At 43.1% G+C, this 19,459-nt stretch overlaps 1 protein-coding gene across 1 annotated transcript; it reads right to left on the bottom strand.

Moving 5' to 3' along the window:
- Window positions 1–386: 386 nt before the first annotated feature.
- Window positions 387–6,098, bottom strand: si:ch211-114c12.5 (E3 ubiquitin-protein ligase TRIM39). Its single transcript, XM_024393281.2, has 10 exons — window positions 5,991–6,098; window positions 5,461–5,559; window positions 5,127–5,260; window positions 4,901–4,981; window positions 3,169–3,270; window positions 2,765–2,890; window positions 2,485–2,619; window positions 1,839–1,890; window positions 1,660–1,713; window positions 387–1,219 (listed from the first exon to the last, which is right to left on the bottom strand). The coding sequence occupies exons 2-10, from the start codon at window positions 5,501–5,503 to the stop codon at window positions 684–686; spliced, it is 1,263 nt and encodes a 420-aa protein (XP_024249049.1). The 5' UTR covers window positions 5,504–5,559; window positions 5,991–6,098; the 3' UTR covers window positions 387–683.
- Window positions 6,099–19,459: the final 13,361 nt, after the last annotated feature.

Genomic DNA, 19,459 nt, shown 5'->3' with positions numbered 1-19,459 from the left:
GTGTCCGAGGAAACACCGTACACCTAGTGACTCGGCGTGCATGCGCCCGGCCTGCCCTAGGAGTCGCTAGAGCGCGATGGAGACAAGGACATCCCTGCTGGCCAAACCCTCCCCTAACCCGGACGATGCTGGGCCAATTGTGCGCTGCGGCACAGCCCGATATTGAACCCGGATATGTAGTGACGATGCTAGCACTGCAACGCAGTGCCTTAGACTGTTGCGCCACTTGGGAGGCTCGGAAAATCTCATTCTGATTGGCTGGGCCTAGCTCCCCCATGGCTGCGCCCCTGCATCCATAGATAGGGCCTAATGAATTTATTTAAATGGATTGATTTCCTTATGTGAACTGTAACTCAGCAAAATCTTTGAAAGAGTTGAATGTTGTGTTTATTTTTGTTCAGTAGAGATACTAAATATATACTTCAGAGATACTAGAAACTTCATAGATACTAGATGTATCATCCATGGGGGCAATAGGAGGGCTCTTAATAGATATTTTGAGGTCACGGTTCCAGGATCAATGTTGCTTGTACACCATAATCAGTGTGAGGGAAACAACCCTAAGCCTAAACCTGAGAATCTTCATTGAGTTAGTTTCTTAGTCCAGGGTGATCAGGAACTGCCCCTGTGGAGGGTAGGCTCTTTTGACACGAGTTTGAGGTTCTAAGATTAGGTAGGGGGGTCTAGTCTACATCTGTGACATACTTCGGCGATGAGATGGTGATGAGGGTGCGTCCATCCAGTGGAGCAAACAGAGGATACAGCTTCTCCTTGAAGTTATCCGTGAATGTATAGATGTGTGCCCGGGTCTCCGCATTGTAGAAGGAGATTTGACCCTCTTCGTAGTCCAGGAAGATGCCCAACTTGCGGGGCAGCATCTCCATGGGCAAGGAGGTCTCGATCTTGGTGCAGGCGTAGAACTGCCTCGTGCTGCGCCACAGGGCCCAGTAGCCTTCTGCGGGGGTCATAGGGAAGCGACCGTGGCGTTTGGACGTGGCGGTGGTCAGACCGACCCTCCAGTATCCGTTGTTGGCCAGGGTAACCTCCCAGTAGTGACGTCCAGAGGACAGGCCCTCCCAGCCCAGGACGCAGGGCCAGCAGTCATAGCGCTGTGTGCTGAAGGCCGCCTCTGTCGTGCAGTGAGCCTCCTGGACCTTCTTATGGTCGTCTGAGAGCAGCAGCCATGGGTGGTTGGTCATAGGGTCCAAGTTAATGTCAACTATGAAGGAGGACAACATGAGATGAGAGGTTTTAGTGTAGTTTCAGGGCAATAGAAGACCCACAATTGAAATGATTTGTGCAAACCTTTTTTTCTATTATCCTGTGTTATTTTGAAAGCACTGTGTCCACCTGTGTGGCTGTAATTGCATTAAAAGAAGAAAAAAATCTAATCAAATCTGTCCATCTAAATACATTTTCATGTCACTCTACTGCAGGGTTTCCCAACTCCGGTCCTCGAGTACCTCCAACAGCACACATTTTTGTTGTAGCCACAGACAAAAACACCTGATTCAACTTGTCAAGGGCTTGATTATTAGTTGACAAGTAGAATCAGGTGTGCTTTTCCGGGGCCACAACAAAAATATGCATTGTTGGGAGTACCTGAGTTGGTAAAACACTGTACTGAATTATGAAATGCAGAAAATGAAGCATAATTACCCGAAGCACTGCAGATCCAGTTCCACACTGAGTTTGGGATGTACTTAGGTGTTTCTGTCAATTCAGAAGAAGAAGACGATAAGATACCTCAATAACATTCAAATATAAAAAAATACATTTTCAAACATTCACAGCCAGAAAACAGAGATTTGGATGTTAGGGGAGGGGGGGGGGCATACCTGTTTTCCAGGTGCGTTGTTTCGTAGCCAGCCATAGCTGGGGAATAATACCCTATAGGAGAAGCAAAGAGAAGGGTTGCGTCAGAATTAGGGGCAATGCCAGTGGATGTGGATGATCGAGAAAGAGAGCAGCGGCTAGAGGGCATGAACAGGAGTAATAAAGGAGGGCACTTTGATACCAATGGGCAGTTCTAGAGGGTAGTATTTCATTCCAAAACTGTTGACTCAACTGTCGGTAATAGAAAGGTCAGCATGAAGTATTGCTGATGATTTGTCTGATCTGATAACGATTTATATTGGCTGGCCTATAGCCCCTTTGATTAGGCGGCTTGCCTTATCACTGCTTGCGTATATGAACTTTATCTGGAGCTGTCCTCCCCTTTTGATTGACAAAATGTTATCCGAGGACAATATTCTAGGTGAATCGAAACCTAACTCAAATGGTGTGTTTTGCATCTGAAAAAGGTAAATAGTACCAATCATAGCTTGAAATAGTAAAGATATTTAATAAGACTGGATCCTACAAAGTTTGAGAGAAATGTGTGGGTGGCAGGGTTATGGTTAGGGTTGAACTAGCATGTGGACATTAAGCTAGGGTTTTGTTTCGGGTCAGGAGTGAACATAGGGTTAGGGCTGTGTGCCTCACTGTGCTGCTGTCCTGTTCCTTCAGTAGAGACCAGGTGATAAACTCCAGGAAGGGGAGGAGAGTCACCAGCTTCTTCTTATTTAACTCCAGCCGTCTCAGCATCTGGGTCAGCTCATCCCTCATCAGACCACATCTCTGAATGGACACAAACAGTGCAAGGTTCATTAATTAATTTGTTCTTACTGAGACTGACTCTGACCCTAGATCAGGCAACCTCTACCTATACCAATGATATGTGTCAATCAGAAATGTTGGCTATGGCTGGCAAAAACACACACACCTCTGTGACACTCTGCAGCTCCTTAGCCCATTCCATGATCCTCTGCTCTGCCTGTGTGGAGGGTTCAGGATCCTCCCTGTTCTTCTCCAGGTCAATGAGGTCACCTCTCTCCTGTATCCAGGGACTCTGTGGGACAGAGTAAAACATATGAAGTATAGCCAATTATTGTGTTTGTGTCAGTGTCTCATATAAATGAAATAAATAATTGTTATGAGTAAGATTAATGGATGCTCAATTGATCATCCTGGTTTGATTTATTCACATCGTAGTAAAGTATAGGAGATCACCCTCCCCCCCTACTCTTTTTCTGTCATGTCCAAGTCAACCCCATCCATATTTTACAGTATGAATATGCAAGTAGCTCGAGATGAGATTTGTGAGAATATTGTTAGTAACCCACTCACTGTGTCCACTCTCTTCAACTCCTCTGCCCATTGGAGGATGAGTTTACGACACTGTTCCAGACTCTGTTCGCTCTGCTGGTCCACTCTGACATTCTTACTGCGCTGCAGAACAACACACAACAACAAGTTGACTTACACAGCACTGTAATTTACACTCAAATACTATTTGAGCATTTCCTCTAGCCTGCCTAGAGTCTAGATGGGTGGTGTTTACAGTTGTGTGACTGTTCTATTGGTCCATTAAGTCAGGCACGCTCAATCAAGCACAGATAAAGTATTTTAAATTATTTCAAATAGTATTTGAAGCAAGGTTTGCAAGACATTCTGTAATTTGCCCCAAAGCTTCTTCCCATTCATATGTCAGCCCACCATACCCACTCCTGTCCCAAATGAGCTGATGTAGCGTCTCCCCCACCAAATTTAGATCCAGTATCTGGTAAGTTCTTTCATAAGAATGATACCGTTTTTTTTAATCAACCACAGTGATCCATGGATTTATGGCATACAGTCTCCCTGAGCAACGTTTATGAAAGTCCCATAAAACAACCACAGTGAAGGCTCTATTTCCTTGTCAAGGGCCATTCTGGATTACGACTCAGGATAAAGGTTAAGATAAAGGGCGATCCATTTAATCAGTTGGTTTTGGGGGATTTTGTACTTCGACATCTCCTTGTACCAGATTCAAATCTCGTCGTAGTTTTTCATTAAGGGGACATATGACCTTCTATAATCTACATGCCGTACTGACATACAGTGCATACACTGTAGATATAATATGATGCATAATATTTAGCTCAAATGATCAAATCCAAAACAAAGGATGGTTTCCTTTAGTGATTTCATTTAGTTTCTTCAAATGATGTGAAGTGATTTACTATCCATAAGCAGACAAAGAAAGAACTCAACCAGGAAACCATAATGACAAATCCATAACCAGGAAATTCATTTTCTAACAGCATGAAATAAACTCCATTATTAAGCCATAAAAAACTAAGACATCAAGCTGAGTTGTCTCATTTTAGTCAGAACGGGACTCAATAGAATTTGAAAAGTACATTTAAAACAGAGATTAATTTACACTCTTTTTGCTTCATTTACTCAGTATATTTAAGCAATAAGGCCTGAGGAGGTGTGGTATATGGCCAATATATCACAGCTAAGGGCTGTTCTTATGCACAACCCAACACGGAGTGCCTGGATACAGCCCTTAGCTGTGGTATATTGGCCATATATCACAAACCCCAGAGGTACCTTATTGATATTATAAACTGGTTACCAATGTAATTAGAGCAGTAAAAATAAATGTTTTGTCATACCCATGGTATACGGTCTGATATACCACGGTTGTCAGCCAATCAACATTCATGGCTCGAACCATCCAGTTTATAAAAGGTGTTATACATACCAGTATACCGTGTGTATACCTAGGGGTAACTGATGATGTCAACTGTCAATCTACATTACCCTACAACAGAATGCCGGCTCCCATACAGTGTTTCAGTACTGCTACACATACGAATTAAGACCGATCAAGAAATATACAAATATACATACAACAAAGGATTTGGGCCCAACTTGGGACCCAGTCCCTAAGTCTCATGCCTACCTAACCAAACCGTATACAGTACGGCCCAGCCCAGACAGATCTTCTGTCTCAGGCCTATCTTGCAGACCTTATACATTTAGTCTCAGGCCTATCTTGCAGACCTTATACATTTAGTCTCAGGCCTACCTTGCAGACGACCTCCACCTGTTGTTTCCACTGTGTGATGAATCTAACACAGTCCTGCAGGCTACGCAGGTCCTTTAGGCCCTATAAGGAAAGAGATTGAAAAAAGAAAATCAAGCTGTCAATTCACTGTCTCTCACTTTCACTGCCATTATCCATATCATTTATTCTCAATCTCTCTCTCTTTCTCTCTCCCTCTCTCCCTCTGACTGTAATGTCCATCCTCTACCTTTTGTCTGGATGGTTTGCTGCTCAATTGTAGTTTAGGTGCCGAGTTGTGAGTCTGTAGGTCTTCTGGCAGTTCCCATCGTACTGCCCCGATCGAGCTGTTCTGCGTTGCACTCTCCTCAACATCGTCGAATTCTGACACACACGCACACAAAACCAAACTTTGTCAATTGATTACACGCATTTTACATGGGTTCAAATGAAATCTGTCTGATAAGGAATTTTTTCTTATGTGCATATGCAGCTACTGGGGCTTACAGGCATGGTTACATATCATATAGAGGCCTCATAGGAAGTCTGTCACAATGCTGAATCATCAATAGTAAACAACTTACTGATCTTCTTCTCTTTGAGAATACTCTTCTTGAGAATACTCATTTTTTGGATGTTTATAGAGCCACTTTAGTGCTTTTTTTATGCTATTGGTGTAGAATCTGAAACAACATTCACATAGTAGGCCTTAGTACTCTCTTCAACACAAACATAGTTGCCTGCCTGATCAGTTTGGCAGTGCGTGTGCGAATTGGTATTTTCTTTTATCACTGAGCTATCAAATAATAGCACAAATCAATATGCAAACCTGTGGCAATTAAAGTCACCTACCCTATCGATCAGTATAACTATCATCCATGCAAAAGGAAAAGGACATGCTATTGGTTATCATTGCGAAATAAAAAAACTTACTATAACTGTATGAAATGGTAATAATCACATGGACTCACCTCACAAAGAAAAAAATGTCACACAAGACTGATGTGTGACAACTTCATCGAGCATGTTTAAATTGACACTAATTAAACGGATAGGTAATCATAATAATTTATATAAGCAGTGCACATATATATAACTGATAAAAACCTCTTACCCTGTGAAGGTCCTGGCCTAGGAGCGAAAGAGACAGAGACCAGGTTGTGTTCCGTCTGCTACGGTGAGAGAGAGCTAAAATACCAAAAGCCTCTGGTACAGAGAGACTTGAGTCTCCCAGACAGAGAGTCACGCTGCTATCAGCTCGACCTTCGGTCTTTTTTATGGATTCCCAATCCCAGCAGATCGAGCCTTCATCAGATCAAAATCACGCACCATACCTTTACTACCTACCTGAATGTAGAGATGCTCTTTTTTTTTTACTGCATATGATTTAACATAACGACAGAGAAAGAAAGTCAATGAACTTTGTTAGACACTTCAAATCAAATCTACTAAATTAAAATACACCACAGATTTATGTACTCGATTTACATGCACTACCGGTCAAAAGTTTAGAACACCTACTCATTCAAGGGTTTTTCTTTATTTTTTACTATTTTATACATCATAGAATAATAGTGAAGACATCAAAACTATGAAATAACACAAATGGAATCATGTAGTAACCAAAAAATGCTAAACAAATCAAAATGTATTTGATATTTGAGATTCTTCAAATAGCCACCCTTTGCCTTGATGACAGCTTTGCACACGCTTGGCATTCTCTCAACCAGCTTCACCTGGAGTGCTTTTCCAACTGTCTTGAAGGAGTTCCCACATATGCTGAGCACTTGATGGCTGCTTTTCCTTCACTCTGCGGTCCAACTCATCCCAAACCATCTCAATTTGGTTGAGGTCGGGGGATTGTGGAACCCAGGTCATGTGATGCAGCACTCCATCACTCCCCTTCTTGCTAAAATAGCCCTTACACAGCCTGGAGGTGTGTTGGGTCATTGTCCTGTTGAAATCAAATGATAGTCCCACTAAGCCCAAACCAAATGGGGTGGCATATCGCTGCAGAATGCTGTGGTAGCCATGCTGGTTAAGTGTGCCTTGAATTCTAAATAAATCACAGACAGTGTCACCAGCAAAGCACCTCCACATCATAACACTTCCCCCATGCTTTACAGTGGGAAATACACATGTGGAGATCATCTGTTCACCCACACCACGTCTCACAAAGACATGGCGGTTGGAACCAAAAATCTCCAATTTGGACTCTAGACCAAAGGACAAATTTCCACCAGCCTAATGTCCATTGCTCATTTTTCTTGGCCCAAGTAAGTCTCTGCTTATTATTGGTGTCCTTTAGCAGTAGTTTTCTTCCAGCAAAATCGACCATGAAGGCCTGATTCACACAGTCTCCTCTGAACAGTTGATGTTGAGATGTGTCTGTTACTTGACCTCTGTGAAGCATTTATTTGAGCAGCAATTTCTGAGGCTGGTAATTCTAATGAACTTATCCTCTGCAGCAGAGGTAACTCTGGGTCTTCCATTCCTGTGGCGGTCATCATGAGAGCCAGTTTCACCCTAGTGCTTGATGTTTTTGCAAATACACTTGAAGAAATGTTCAAAGTTCTTCAAATGTTCCTTATTGACTGACCTTCATGTCTTAAAGTAATGATGGACTGTATTTTCTCTTTGCTTATTTGAGCGGTTGTTGCCATAATATGGACTTGGTATTTTACCAAATAGGGCTATCTTCTCTATACCACCTCTACCTTGTCACAACACAACTGATTGGCTCAAACACATTAAGAAGGAAAGACATTTCACAAATTAACACCCGTTAATTTAAATGTATTCCAGTGCCTACCTCATGAAGCTGGTTAAGAGAATGCAGAGCTGTCATCAAAGCAAAGGGTGGCTATTTGAAGAATCTCAAATATAAAATATATTTAGATTTGTTTAACATTTTTTTGGTTACTACATGGTTCCATTTGTGTTATTTCATAGTTTTGGTGTCTTCACTATTATTCTACAATGTAGAAAATAGTAAAAATAAAGAAAGACCCTTGAATGAGTAGGTGTTCTAAAACTTTTGACCGGTACTGTAAATGTATACACAGACTAGCCTTAATTTGATAGGTGTCATGCTACAAAATAAAACTCATACTGTATGTCTCCAGAGGTTGTGTTTACTTGTCAAATCAAATCGTATTAGTCACATGCGCCGTATACAACAGGTGTAGACCTTACAGTGAAATGCTTACTTACGAGCCCCTAACCAACAATGTAGTTAAAAACAATAGAAACAGATAAGAATAAGCAATAAAAGTAACAAGTCATTAAAGAGCAGCAGTAAAATAACAATACCGAGACTGTATACAAGGGGGTACCAGTACAGAGTCAATGTGCGGAGGCACTGGTTTGTTGAGGTATTATGTACATGAAGGTAGAGTTATTAAAGTGACTATGCATAGATGATAACAACAAATCAAATCAAATGTATTTATATAGCCCTTCGTACATCAGCTGATATCTCAAAGTGCTGTACAGAAACCCAGCCTAAAACCCCAAACAGCAAGCAATGCAGGTGTTGAAGCACGTTGGCTAGGAAAAACTCCCTAGAAAGGCCAAAACCTAGGAAGAAACCTAGAGAGGAACCAGACTATGAGGGGTGGCCAGTCCTCTTCTGGCTGTGCCAGGTGGAGATTATAACAGAACATGGCCAAGATGTTCAAATGTTCATAAATGACCAGCATGGTCAAATAATAGGTCTGGGACAGGTAGCACGTCCGGTGAACAGGTCAGGATTCCATAGCCGCAGGCAGAACAGTTGAAACTGGAGCAGCAGCACGGCCAGGTGGACTGGGGACAGCAAGGAGTCATCATGCCAGGTAGTCCTGAGAGAAAGAAAGAGAGAAAGAGAGAATTAGAGAGAGCATACTTAAATTCACACAGGCCCCCGGATAAGACAGGAGAAGTACTACAGATATAACAAACTGACCCTAGCCCCCCGACACATAAACTACTGCAGCATAAATACTGGAGGCTGAGACGGGAGGGGTCAGGAGACACTGTGTCCCCATCCGATGATACCCCCGGACAGGGCCAAACAGGAAGGATATAACCCCACCCACTTTCCCAAAGCACAGCCCCCACACCACTAGAGGGATATATTCAACCACCAACTTACCATCCTGAGACAAGGCCGAGTATAGCCCACAAAGATCTCCGCCACGGCACAACCCAAGGGGGGGCGCCAACCCAGACGGGAAGATCACATCAGTGACTCAACCCACTCAAGTGTCGCACCCCTCCTAGGGACGGAATGAAAGAGCACCAGTAAGCCAGTGACTCAGCCCCTGTAATAGGGTTAGAGGCAGAGAATCCCAGTGGAAAGAGGGGAACCGGCCAGGCAGAGACAGCAAGGGCGGTTCGTTGCTACAGAGCCTTTCCGCTCACCTTCACACTCCTGGGCCAGACTACACTCAATCATATGACCCACTGAAGAGATTAGTCTTCAGTAAAGCCTCAAAAGTTGAGACCGAGTTTGCATCTCTCACATGGGTACGCAGACCATTCCATAAAAATGGAGCTCTATAGAAGAAAGCCCTGCCTCCATCTGTTTGCTTAGAAATTTTAGGGACAATTGGGAGGCCTGCGTCTTGTGACCGTAGCGTATATGTAGGTATGTACGGCAGGACCAAGTCAACAGAGAGTAGCAGCAGTGTAAAAGAGGGGGGGGGCAATGCAAATAGTCTGGGTAGTCATTTGATTAGGAGTTCAGGAGTCTTATGGCTTGGGGGTAGAAGCTGTTCAGAAGCCTCTTGGACCTAGACTGTCACTCAGGTACCGCTTGCCGTGCGGTAGCAGAGAGAACAGTTTATGACTAGGGTGGCTGGAGTCTTTGACAATTTTTAGGGCCTTCCTCTGACTCACCCTGGAATAGAGGTCCTAGATGGTAGGAAGCTTGGCCCCAGTAATGTACTGGGCAGTTCGTATTACCCTCTGTAGTGCCTTGCGGTCAGAGGCCGAGCAGTTGCCATACTAGGCAGTGATGCAACCAGTCAGGATGCTCTCGATGGTGTAGTCAACAATCATCTCCTTTGTCTTGATCACATTGAGGGAGAGGTTGTTGTCCTGGCACCACAAGGCCAGGTCTCTGACCTCCTCCTTATAGGCTGTCTCGTCGTTGTCATTGATCAGGCCTACGACTGTTTTGTCATCGGCAAACTTAATGATGGTGTTGGAGTCGTGCCTGGCCGTGCAGTCATGACTGTAGTACAGGAGGGGAGTGAGCACGCACCCCTGAGGGGCCCTTGTGTTGAGGATCAGTGTGGCGGATGTGTTGTTACCTACCCTTACCACCTGAGGGCGGCCCATAAGGAAGTCCAGGGTCCAGTTGCAGGGGGAGGTGTTTAGTCCCAGAGCCCTTAGCTTATTGATGAGCTTTGAGGGCACTATGGTGTTGAATGCTGAGCTACATTCTCACATAGGTTTTCCTTTTGTCCAGGTGGGAAAGGGCAGTGTGGAATGCAATAGAGATTGCATCATCTGTGGATCTGTTGGGGTGGTATGCAAATTGGAGTGGGTCTAGGGTTTCTGGGATAATGGTGTTGATGTGAGCCATGACAGGCCTTTCAAAGCACTTCATGGCTACAAACCTGAGTGCTACGGGTCAGTAGTCATTTAGGGAGGTTACCTTTGTGTTCTTGGGCACATGAACTGTGGTGGTCTACTTAAAACATGTTGGTATTACAGACTTGGACAGGGAGAGGTTGAAAATGTCAGTGAAGACACTTGCCAGTTGATCAGAGCATGCTCGCAGTACACATCCTGGTAATCCGTCTGGCCCTGTTTAAAGGTCTTACTCACATCGGCGTGATCACACTATCTTCCGGAAGAGCTGGTGCTCTCATGCATACTTCAGTGTTATTTGTGTTATTTGCCTCGAAGCGAGCATAGAAGTAGTTTAGCCCATCTGGTAGGCTCATGTCACCGGGCAGCTCTCGGCTGTGATTCCCTTTGTAGTCTGTAATGGTTTGCAAGCCCTGTCACATCCGACGAGCGTCAGAGCCGGTGTAGTACGAGTCAATCTTAGTCCCGTATTGCCGCTTTGCCTGTTTGATGGTTCGTCGGAGGGCATAGCGGGACTTCTTATAAGCTTCCAGGTTAGAGTCCCGCTCCTTGAAAGCGGCAGCTCTAGCCTTTAGCTCAGTGCGGATGTTGCCTGTAATCCATGGCTTCTGGTTGGGGTATGTACGTACGGTCACTGTGGGGACGACGTCATCGATGCACTTATTGATGAAGCCAATGACTGATGTGGTGAACCAATGCCATCGGAGGAATGCCGGAACATATTTCAGTCTGTGCTAGCAAAACAGTTCTGTAGCTTAGCATCTGCTTAATCTGACCACTTTTCTATTTATCTAGTCACTGGTGCCTCCTGCTTTAATTTTTGCTTGTAAGCAGAAATCAGAAGGATAGAATTATGGTCAGATTTGCCAAATGGAGGGTGAGGGAGAGCTTTGTATCCGTTTCTGTGTGTGTAGTAAAGGTGATCCAGAGTTTCTTTCCTCTGGTTGCACATTTAACATGCTGATAGAAATTTGGTAAAACAGATTTAAGTTTCCTGCATTAAAGTCTCCGGCTACTAGGAGCGCCGCCTCTGTCTGGGTGAGCCTTTTCTTGTTTGCTTATGGCAGAATACCGCTCATTCAATGCTGTCTTAGTGTCAGCCTTTGACTGTGGTGGTATGTAAAACAGCTATGAAAAATACAGATGAAAACTCTCTAGGTAGATAGTGTGGTCTACGTCTTATCATGAGATATTCTACCTCAGGTGAGCAATAGCTCGAGACTTCCTTAGATATCGTGCACCAGCTGTTATTTATAAAAATACATAGTCCGCCACCCCTTGTCTTACCAGACACCACTGTTCTATCCTGCTGGTGCAGCGTATAACCAGCCAGCTGTATGTTGATAGTGTCGTCGTTCAGCTACGACTCCGTGAATGTCCCATTGGTAGTCTAATCTTCTGCGTAGGTCATCTATTTTATTGTCCAAAGATTGCACATTTGCTAGCAGAATGGAACGAAGTGGGGGTTTATTCGTTCGCCTACGAATTCTTAGAAGGCAGCCCGTCCTCCGGCCCCTTTTTCTCCGCCTCACTTTTGCCTTCCAATAATAATAATACTCCCATCAAACTTTTTATTGTAAGGCACTCTTCACCTAAATACCATACGGGCCCTAAGTTAACTTTGAGGGGCTAGTTAAGGACCATATCACCTCCACCTCACCAAACAACCTAGACCCACTACAATTTGCATACCGCCCCAATAGATCCGCCATTGCACTGCACACTGGCCTATCCCACCTGGACAATAGAAATACCTATGTAAGAATGCTGTTCATTGACTACAGCTCAGCCTTCAATGCAATAGTGCTCTCCAAGGTCATCACGAAGCTCAGGTCCCTGGGTCTAAACCCTTCCCTGTGCAACTGGGTCCTAGACTTCATGACGGGGCAACTCCAAGTGGTGAAAGTAGGCAACAACACCTACGCCACAGTGAGCCTCAGGGGTCCCACAGGGGTGTGTGCTCAGCCCCCTCCTTTGCTCCCTGTTCACCCATGACTGCGTAGCCACGCACGTCTCCAACTCAATCATCAAGTTTGCTGATGACACAACAGTCGTGGGACTGATTACCAACAATGACGGGACAGCCTACATGGACGGGGTGAGAGCCCAGGTGGAGTGGTGCCAGGAAAATAATCTCTCCCTCTACACTGATTGTGGACTGAAGGAGACAGCAGAGAGAGCACGCCCCCATCCACATCTACGGGCCGCAGTGGAGGCAGTCAAAAGCTCCAAGTTTCTTGGCATGCACATCACTGACGACCTGAAATGGTCCCTTCAAAAAAATATGTTTTTTTATTGTCACATACACCGGTGCAGTGAAATGTGTTGTTTTACAGGGTCAGCAATAGTAGTACAGTGCCCCGGAGCAAAGTAGGTTTTAAGTGCCTTACTCAAGGGCACATCAAAATATTTTTCACCTTGTTGGTATTTGAATCAGCATCCTTTTGGTTACTGGCCCAACACTCTAACTGCTAGGCTACCAGCCTACAATGTGGTAAAAAAGGGTGCAACAGGGCTTCTTCAACCTCAAGAGGCTTAAGAAATTCGGCTTGGCTCCAAAGACCCTCACAAACTTCTATAGATGCACCATTGAGAGCTTCCTGTCGGGCTACCACCCGGTACTCTACCCTGCACCTTAGAGACTGCTTTGCCCTATATATATAGTCATTGAACACTGGTCACTTTAACAATGTTTACATACTTTTTGACCCACTTTATACAGTGCCTTGCGAAAGTATTCGCCCCCCTTGAACTTTGCGACCTTTTGCCACATTTCAGGCTTCAAACATAAAGATATAAAACTGCATTTTTTTGTGAAGAATCAACAACAAGTGGGACACAATCATGAAGTGGAACGACATTTATTGGATATTTCAAACTTTTTTAACAAATCAAAAACTGAAAAATTGGGCGTGCAAAATTATATTATATTATTATTATATACTGTATTCTAGTCATGGCTCATCCTATATAACTACTGCTGTACACACCTTTTCTATTCAGATACTGTCCATACTGTCTATACACACCATTTTATTTATATATATATATATATATATATATTTATATATATACACACTGAACAAAAATATAAATGCAACATGTAAAGTGTTTCTCCCATGTTTCATGAGCTGAAATAAAAAGATGTATTTTCAATGTTCCACATGTTCCACTCTATATTTTCAATGTTCCACATGCACAAAAGCGTATTTCTCTCAAATGTTGTGCAAAAATATGTTTACATTCCTGTTAGTTTCATTTATCCGTTGTCAAGATAATCCATCCATCTGACAGGTGTGGCATATCAAGAAGCTGATTAAACCATATGATCATTACACAGGTGCACCTTGTGCTGGGGACAATAAAAGGACGCTCTAAAATGTAACATTTTGTCACACAATACAAAGCTACAGATGTCTCAAGTTTTGAGGGAGTATGCAATTGCCATGCTGACTGCAGGAATGTCTACCAGAGCTGTTACCAGAGAATTTAAAGTAAATTTCTCGACCAATGTCGTTTTAGGGAATTTGGCAGTATGTTCAACCGGCCTCACAACCACAGACCACGTGTATGGTGTCGTGTGGGCGAGCGGTTTGCTGACGTCAACGTTGTGAACAGAGTGCCCAATGGTGACGTTGGGGTCATGGTATGGGCAGGCATAAACTACGGACAACGAACACAATTGCATTTTATCAATGGAAATGCACAGAGGTAGCGTGACGAGATCCTGAGGCCCATTGTCGTGCCATTTATCTGCCGCCATCTCCTCATGTTTCAGAATAATAATGCGCAACCCCATGTCACAAGGATCTGTACACAATTCCTGGAAGCTGCAAATGTACCAGTTCTTCCATGGCCTGCATTCTCACCAGACATGTCACCCATTGAGTATGTTTGGGATGCTCTGGATCGACGTGTTTCAGTTCCCGCCAATATTCTGAAACTTTGCACAGCCATTAAAGAGGTTTAGGAACACATTCCACAAGCCACAATCAACAGCTTAATCAACTCTATGCAAAGTGTGTCGTACTGCATTAGGCAAATGGTGGTCACACCAGATACTGACTGGTTATCTGATCCACGCCCCTACTTTTTTTTAAGGTATCTGTGACCAACAGATGCACATCTGTATTCCCAGTCATGGGAAATCCATAGATTAGGGCCTAATGAATTTCTTTCAATTCACAACAACATGTGTAAAAAGTCTCGGGGTGTGACTACTTTCTGAAGGCAATAGGTATACTGAACAAAAATATAAATGCAACATTATATTAACTGTAACTCGAAAGTCTTTGAAATTGTTGCATGTTGCGTCTAATATTTTTGTTCATCATTTTGTTCCTTACATGTTGCCTTCAGAAAGTATTCACAGCCATTGACTGTTACACATTTTGTTGTGCTACAGCCTGAATTTAAAATGTTACAGTTATCTGTAAGGACCAGGGAGGTTTTCCAATGCCTTGCAAAGATGCATACAAAAAGCAGACATTTATAAGAATATTTTGAAGATAAATACACAATGCAAAGGATGAGAGGACTAAAAACTAGAGTACTAATGGTCAATAGCGAATTGTAAATAGGAGTTGGGTTTCAGTTCAACATCTGTACAGAATCTGTGGAATGTCACTCCTGAACTCAGAGCGACGTGTGCTACATGTGCCACGCTGTCATTGGTCTGTACATTGAGTCAGGGGCAGGATACTTGTTATTTGGCCATTGACCAAGTTGTACTGCAAGGACTTCTGATTGGTCAACCCCAGGCTAGGGTGGGGGGTTATAAATGGCATCCTGTTCCTTTGTTCGGTGGGGAAAAGCTGAGGGCAGGGGAGACTGAACATCTGAACATCTACCTCCCAGCATAACATCTTGATTTGTCCTCTCTGAATAAATCTATTTTTCTCCCCCTGATTTGCTTTGGAGTTTGTGTTATTGAAGAAAAACATAAATTGCTAACACATTGAATATCTCTTTGAGCATGGTGAAATTATTAATTACACTTTGGATGGTGTATCAATACACCCAGTCACTACAAAGACACAGGCATCCTTCCTAACTCAGTTGCCGGAGAGGTAGGAAACCATTGAGGGATTTCACCATGAGGCCAATGGTGACTTTAATGGCTGTGATAGGAGAAAACTGAGGATGGATCAACATTATAGTTACTCCACAATTCTAACCTAATTGACAGAGTGAAAAGAAAGAAACCTGTACAGGAAAAAAATGTATCCCGTTTACAACAAGGCACTACAGTAATAATGCAAAAAATGTGGCAAAGCAAATCCCTTTTTTTCTCTTAATACAAAGTGTTATCTTTGGGGCTAATCCACTGAATACCACTCTATATTTTCAAGCATAGTGGTGGCTGCATCATGTTATGGGTATGCTTGTAATTGTTAAGTACTGGGGAGTATTTATGGATCTAACATTTACGGAATGGAGCTAAGCACAGGCAAAATCCTTGAGGAAAACATGGTTCAGTCTGCTTTCCACCAGACACTGGGAAATGAATTCACCTTTCAGCAGGACCAAGAACACAAGGCCAAATCTACACTGGTATTTCTTACCAAGAAAGCAGTGAGGGGCCAAGCTTTAGTTTTGATTTAAATCTGCTTGAAAATCTATGGAAAGACCTGAAGATGATTGTCTAGCAATGATCAACAACCAATTTCCCAGGTGTGGAAAGCTCTTAGAGACGTACCCAGAAAGACTCACAGCTGTAATCGCCAAATGTGAATCTAACATGTATTAACTCAGGAGGTTGAATACTTTATTTTGTGTTTCATTTTCATAAATGTTTTACAAATGTTTGAATTTTTCTTCCACTTTCACATTACAGAGTATTTTGTATAGATCACTGACAGAAAATATAATCAATTTTATCTCACTTTGTAACATTCCGGACTCTGACATTGCTCGTTAGGATATTTCTTCATTTCTATTTATTTTATACTTTTGGGATTATTTGCGTATTGTTTTGTATTGCTAGGTAATTATTACTGCACTGTTAGAGCTAGAAACACAAGCATTTCGCTGCACCTGCAATAACATCTTCATATCTGTGAACACGACCAATAAACTTTAATTTGATTTGGCTTTCTGTTGTAGCTACAGGTAACTGCCTGGAAACACTTGAGTAAATAAGGGATACAAAGTATATTGAAAGCAGGTGCTTCCACACAGTTGTGGTTCCTGAGTTAATTAAGCAATTAACATCCCATCATGCTTAGGCTACCACGGCTAGAAGAACAGATCTCAGTGACTGAAAGAAGGGTCTCAAAGGTGCATAGGGGGTTTAAAGGGGGTAGGTGGGCGTGTGTGTGTCTCAGTCACCAGATCTCAACCTAATTGAACACTTCGGTGGATTCTGGAGCGACACCTGAGACGGTGTTCTGGTGGTTCGTGGTGGCCCAACGCCCTATTAAGACACTTGTTGGTGTTTCCTTTATTTTGGCAGTTGCCTGTACATACATAAACTAAATACCCTAAAACCTCAGATGATGGTTATTTATTATTATTTCATGAGAATCACCAGTAGCCAAATACAATCAAAGTAGTTCTCCACTGGTTGTGGATTGCAATTAGCTCTATTTTCTTTGACCCCCTAGATTTTTGGTGGTTGTATTTACTACTATATACTGTATAAACTAGAAAGCCCTGGGCAAAAGGACACAGCCAGAGACTGTCTCAGTCAGATTGACATAGCCTACTGACAGTTATATAACAAGCTTCCCAGACTGTAGTCTGTTGAGGATAGGATACCTGCAATGGGGCATTAATGACTGCAGGCAGGGCAGGGCACTATACCAAGGCCACACTGCTGATTTTAGACCTACTGGAGGAGTGCCAGGTTGACAGGCCATGCAAGGACACAGGTTTAAAACCACAATGTGCATCTCTGGCCACTAGAGTGCAGTGTTAGTCTTTACATATGAAAGCAGTGAATGGCATACTGAAACAAAGGAATAGTTACTCTGTGGACAGACATAACAGTCATTTTAGTTAGACTTCTGGTCTACAGACAGATATGCAATGTATCTCTCTAAAATCTGCCCTGAGAGTGTAACCATGTGATAATTTTGATTGATTGACTGTAAGTATTGACCTTAAGACACTGAGCCGGAAAATCGCTGTCTGCTTGATGCTTCAATTAACATGTGTGTTTAAATTGTGAAGGCATGTTGTATGTACATATAGGTATTTCCATCCATTCTAAAATGATCCCAGCAGAATCTGCACTTTAGGAAGTGTGAGAACACCCTTACTGCAGAGGAGGGTGGATTTGATATGAGCTATGCTGTCAGCTGTATTGTATTACAGGTGGGTCAATAGATGAGTGGAAGAAGCCAAAATACATTTCACTTCACCAATAAGTGAAAATCACAAGATTTACCATCTAAACAACCATTTTGATCCCCTTAGGATATTGCAATGCATGAGTGTAATCCAATTAATGAATGTCTATATTGTGTCCTTTCAAATACACTTGATTTATTTCCCAATAAAAGTCCATAAAAACAGTAGAGAAGAATTTGCACCCATTTCAAAAACTCTTGGCTCATGCTGTGTCAGTCTGGTGCTATTGTCATGAAAGGTTATGGGGGTTTAGTTGTGGGAACATGACTCACAAGTTCGGCCCATTTTGGCTCTGTGTTTGGGTTGGGGAGATGGGCAAGGGAAATGCTCTATAAATGGAAAACTGCATCCCAAAGTGGGCTGGAGCCAGCAGCTGCCGGCTGGCATGGTGTGCTGTGACAAATGGCACACTATTCCCTATAGTGCACTACTTTTGACAAGGGCTTATAGGGCTTGTGTCAAAAGTAGTGCACTATATAAGGAATAGGGTGCCATTTGGGATGCAAACCAGCGTGCTGTGACAGCCAGCGTGCTGTGACAGCGCTCTGCACTTTCTGCCTGAGTGAGATTGTTCTAGTTATTCATAGAATGGACAGAAATCACGAGGTGATAGCCACCTATGGAGCGGGCCAGGGTTTCATGTGTTCTTGTGTTGGTCTGGTCACTCTTACTACTCTGTAAAACAGTGTTGGTGTCAATTCCTTGTCAATTCAGGAAGTAAACTGGAATTCCAATTTCAATTCCAATCTTCCTCAATGCTTCTCTGAGACATTTGTACAAATTCTAATTGGAATTTCACTTTACTTTCTGAATTGAGCCCAACCATTCTGCATTTAAAAAAAATCCATATCAAGAGCGCGCCATCCCAAATGATTAGATGTGGATGAAGGAGATGGGTCCGGGCTTAGAGGAGGGGACCTCATGTCAGTGTGCTGTCATTGCACAGACATGTGTGAGGTTCATCTTGGATTCCCCTTGGGTAACCAACAGCTCCCTTCCTCCACATCCATCACCCTATTTAGCCACTTTCACTCTAAAATATTTCAAAAGTATTATATTGGCAAATATGGTAAATATGCTTGAAACTTGCGATCACAGAAAGGATGTTGAATGACATTGGACTTGCCCTTGGTTGGACGACTTTCATTTCAAAAGTCCAGTTTCCCTAAAGTATCTGTTCTGTGTGGTCCCTGACTACACACACAGTATATTCTCAGTTCTGCTTAGGACAGATACTGATGACATAAGGGGAAACCTGATTGCTCAATGGATCTGTGCTCAAGTTTGTAGGCCAGCACAAAAGCCAGTGTTGTGCCGAAAATGTCCCCCCTGCCAGAACCCCCCCCGCGCGCTTTGTGTGAACGCGCACACACTCAGTTCTTCATTGTTGCGACTTGCTTGCTAGTTAAGAATTATGCTCTTCACTCCGTTGTCAGTTATTCAAGGCAGCTGTCAATGATCACGTTAGCCTGCGTTTCATTAGATTTTTTTTATGGCGTTTTGATCGTGGGGGAGGCACTAGTAATGTCTGCAGTTCTCAATCTGTCAATTTGTTTCAGGTATATTAGTCTATAAATATATCTCTTTGCCAAAATGTGTAATCTCTCCCAAGTCTTATTCGATTGCCAGTTGTTCTGAAATGTTTACTGC

This window comes from Oncorhynchus tshawytscha, linkage group LG30, assembly GCF_018296145.1.
Source record: "Oncorhynchus tshawytscha isolate Ot180627B linkage group LG30, Otsh_v2.0, whole genome shotgun sequence".
NCBI lineage: Eukaryota > Metazoa > Chordata > Actinopteri > Salmoniformes > Salmonidae > Oncorhynchus > Oncorhynchus tshawytscha.
Note: the sequence above shows the minus strand (reverse complement) of the source record. Positions and strands in the feature narration are given on the sequence as shown.